At 46.8% G+C, this 3,875-nt stretch overlaps 1 protein-coding gene across 1 annotated transcript; it reads left to right on the top strand.

Annotated features, from left to right (window-relative positions):
• Positions 1–1,610: 1,610 nt before the first annotated feature.
• Positions 1,611–2,505, top strand: LOC118172388 (2-hydroxyacyl-CoA lyase 1-like). The gene is given in 4 exon segments (XM_035336305.1): positions 1,611–1,681; positions 1,683–1,979; positions 1,981–2,299; positions 2,302–2,505. Coding segments are annotated over 4 exon segments (891 nt in total).
• Positions 2,506–3,875: the final 1,370 nt, after the last annotated feature.

The raw sequence follows: 3,875 nt of genomic DNA, 5'->3' as shown, positions 1-3,875 counted from the left end.
AAAATATTATTAAGGAAATATTATTATTAATTAATTCAACTAAAGGGAAAAAAGGGAAAGGGGAAGAGGGAGGGGGGAAAGGGAATAACTAAACAAAACAAGTAAAGGCTATGTGGAAGTGCAGAGGAAATAAATTACTCTCTACTTCCCACAAATGAGCGATGCTTGACCATGTCCTTGAAGCAGGGCCTCAACGCACGTAGCCGGTGTTCGGGAGGAGGACAGATGTTTTCACAACGAGAGCCCACCCTTCCCCTCTTCTTCCTTTTTCCACCTTTTATTGCTGAGTGTGACATCATATGGTATGGAATATCCCTTTGGTTGGTTTAGGTCAGCTGCCCTGGTGATGTTTCTCTCTCACTTTTCTGCCCACCCCCTAGGAGGGTTAGAGAGAGTCCTGATGCTGTGCCAGCACTTCTCAGCAGCAGACACAACACCGGTGTGATACACATCTAGCTACAAGTGCAGAGAGCAGCACTGTATGGGCTGCTGCAGGGAAAATTAACATCCCAGCCAGACCCAGTACATCAGTGTCTCATCTAACCTGGCCTTGAACACCTCCAGGGATGGGGCATCCACAACTTCTCTTGGCAACCTGTTCCAGCATCTCACTACCCTCACAGTGAAGAATTTCTTCCCAATGTATAATCTAAATCTATCCTCTTTTAGTTTAAAACCATTCTCCCTTGTCCTATCATTATCTACCCGAGTATAGAGTCCCTCTCCATATTCTTTATAAGCCCCCTTTAAGTACTGAAAAGCCACAGTGATGTCTCCCCAGAGCCTTCTGTTCTTCAGGCAGAACATCCCAAGCTCTCTCAGCCTGTCTTCATAGAAGAGGTGCTCCAGCCCTCTGAGTCAGCTTTGTGGCCCTCCTCTGGACCCATTCTAACAGATGAAAATCCTTCTTGGACTGGGGGCTCCAGATCTGGACATGGTACTCCAAATGGGGCTCACAAGGACAGAGCAAAGGGCAGCAATCACCTCCCTCATCCTTCTGGCCACTCCTCTTTTGATGCAGCCCAGGATGAAGTTGACCTTCTAGGCTGCAAGGCCACACTGCTGGCTCATACTGAGCCTTTCATCCACCAGAATCCCCCCCCAAGTCTCTCTCTGCAGGGCTGCTCTCAATGGGTTCTTCTCCAAGTCTGTACTCATGTCTGGGATTGCCCCGGCCCAGGTGCAGCACCTTACATGTTGACTTGTTGAACCTCATTAGATTCACATGGGCCCAATGCTCAAGCATTTCCAGGTCCCTGTGTATGACATCCCTTCCCCCTATTGTATCATCTGCACCACTCAGCTTGGTGTCATATGAAAACTTGCTGAGAGGGTGTACTCAATCCCACTGTCTATGTCATTGTTGAAACTATTTAAAAGCACCAGTCCCAAGACAGACCCTTGAGGGACACCACTCGTCACCAGCTTCCACCTGGACATAGAACAATTGACCGCCACTCTCTGGGTGTGGTCATCAAGCCAATTCCTTATCCACCGGATGGTCCACCCAGCAAATCCATACCTTTCCAGTTTTTATATTAGGATATCTTGTGGGATCATGTCAGAAGTCTTACTGAAGTCCAGGTAAATGACTGCATGGAGGCCCTGTCATGGTGGCGGGGGAGGCATTGAGCAGGGCCCCACTAGTGGCCAAGGCCCTCAGAGCTCACAGTATTGAATACGTTTGGCATTGTTGGTATTCCAATCACTGAAATCACAGTTGCAGCCCAAGCAGCTGAAATTAAATACATAGGAATGAGAAATGAACAAGCTGCCTGTAACACTGCATCTGCTGTTGGATATTTGACTGGCAGGCCAGGAATATGTCTGGTAGTGTCTGGTTCAGTTTTTTTACATGCACTTGGTTTTATGAACTGTTGGCCTTTGATTGTTATTAGAGGATCTTTTGAGAGAAATAAGGAAACCATGGGAACTTTCCAAGAATTTCCACAGGCTGAAGCTGGTAGGCTGTACAACAAACTCTGTCTGCCCAAGCAGCCCAAAAATTATTCCTGCTGTTATTGAAAAGACTGTAAGAACCAGTATGTATGGTTTTCCAGGTTCCTACTATATTGACATACCTTGGGATTTTGTGAATCTTGAGGTGAACAAGAGCTCTGTCAACTATGTAGAATGCTGCCCACCACCTCCCATCAGCATGGCTGAACACTCTGCTGTCTCAAAGGCAGCATCTATGATTGCTCATACCAAGCAGCCTCTGTTAATCATTGGCAAAAGTGCTGATTATTCAAATGATGGAAACAACATCAGAAAGTTGGTGGACCTTTGTGGACTGTCTTTTTTTTGCCTACATCAAAGGCAAAAGGAGTAGTTCCTGATAACCATCCAACTTGTGTAGCTGCAGCAAGATCCACAGCATTGCAGCATGCTGATGTATTCATCGTGTTTGGTGCAAGGTTGAACTGGATTTTGCATTTTGGTCTTCTACCAAGGTTTCATAGAATCACAGAATCACAGAATATTAGGAATTGCAAGGGACCTTAAAAGATCATCTAGTCCAATCCGCCAGCTGGAGCAGGAACACCTAGATCACGTCACAGAGGAACATGTCCAGGTGGGTTTTGAATGTCTCCAGAGAAGGAGACTTCACAACCCCCCTGGGCAGCCTGTTCCAGTGTTCTGTCAACTTCACCATAAAGAGTTTTGTCTCATATTTAAGCAGAACCTCCTATGTTCCTGCTTGCACCCATTGCCCCTTGTCCTATCATTGGATATCACTGAGAAGAGCCTGGCTCCATCCTCCTGACACTCACCCTTTACATATTTATAAACATTAATAAGGTCACCCCTCAGTCTCCTCTTCTGCAAGCTACAGAGACCCAGCTCCCTCAGCCTTTCCTCGTGAGGGAGATGCTCCGCTCACATAATCATCCTCGTGACTCTCTCAAGCAGTTCCCTGTCCTTCTTTAACTGAGGGCCCAGAACTGTATGCAATATTCTAGATGTGTCTCATCAGGACAGAGTAGAAGGGGAGGAGAACCTCTCTCGACTTACTAACCACACCCCTGCTAATACACCCCAGGATGCCATTGGCCTTCTTGGCCACAAGGGCACATCACATTGCTGGCTCATGCTCTTCCCACTGTCCACCAGGACCCCCAGGTGGGTCTCTCCAGCAGGGCAGTTCCCAACCTATACTGGTATCTGGGGTTGTTCTTGCCCAGATGCATGACTCTACACTTGCCCTCATTATATTTCTTTACATTTCTCCCCGCCCAATTCTCCAACCTGTCGAGGTCCCACTGGATGGCAGCACAGCCTTCCAGCATGTCAGCCACTCCTCCCAGTTTAGTGTCATCAGCAAACTTGCTGATGGCGCACTCCATTCCCTCATCCAAGTCATTGATAAATATATTGAGTAACACTGGTCCCAGTACTGATCCTTGAAGGACTCTGCTACATACAGGACTACAACTCGAATCCGTCCCATTAACCACAACTCTCTGGCTTCTTCCCTTCAGCCAGTTCACAGTCCACCTCACTACCCGATTGTCCAGACCACACTTCCTCAGTTCAGCTGTGAGGATGCTGTGGGAGATGGTGTCAAAGGCTTTACTGAAATCAAGGTATACCACACCCACTGCTTTTCCATCATCTATTCACCTGGTTATGTCTTCATAAAAGGCTATCAGGTTGCTCAAGCACGACTTCCCCTTGATGAAACCATGTTGACTGCCCATAATGACTCTCTTATCCTTGATATGACTGAAGACAATGCCAAGGGTAAGTTGTTCCATCAAGAAGTAAAGGTTATTCAGATTGATATTTGTGCAGAAGAGCTGGGGAATAATGTGACACCAACTGCAATTCTATTAGGTGACATAAATGCCGTGACTAAGCTGCTTTTACAAGAA

Source organism: Oxyura jamaicensis, chromosome 1 (genome assembly GCF_011077185.1).
Source record: "Oxyura jamaicensis isolate SHBP4307 breed ruddy duck chromosome 1, BPBGC_Ojam_1.0, whole genome shotgun sequence".
Classification (NCBI taxonomy): domain Eukaryota; kingdom Metazoa; phylum Chordata; class Aves; order Anseriformes; family Anatidae; genus Oxyura; species Oxyura jamaicensis.
The sequence above is the reverse complement of the archived record's forward strand: the minus strand, read 5'-3'. Positions and strand labels throughout refer to the sequence as shown.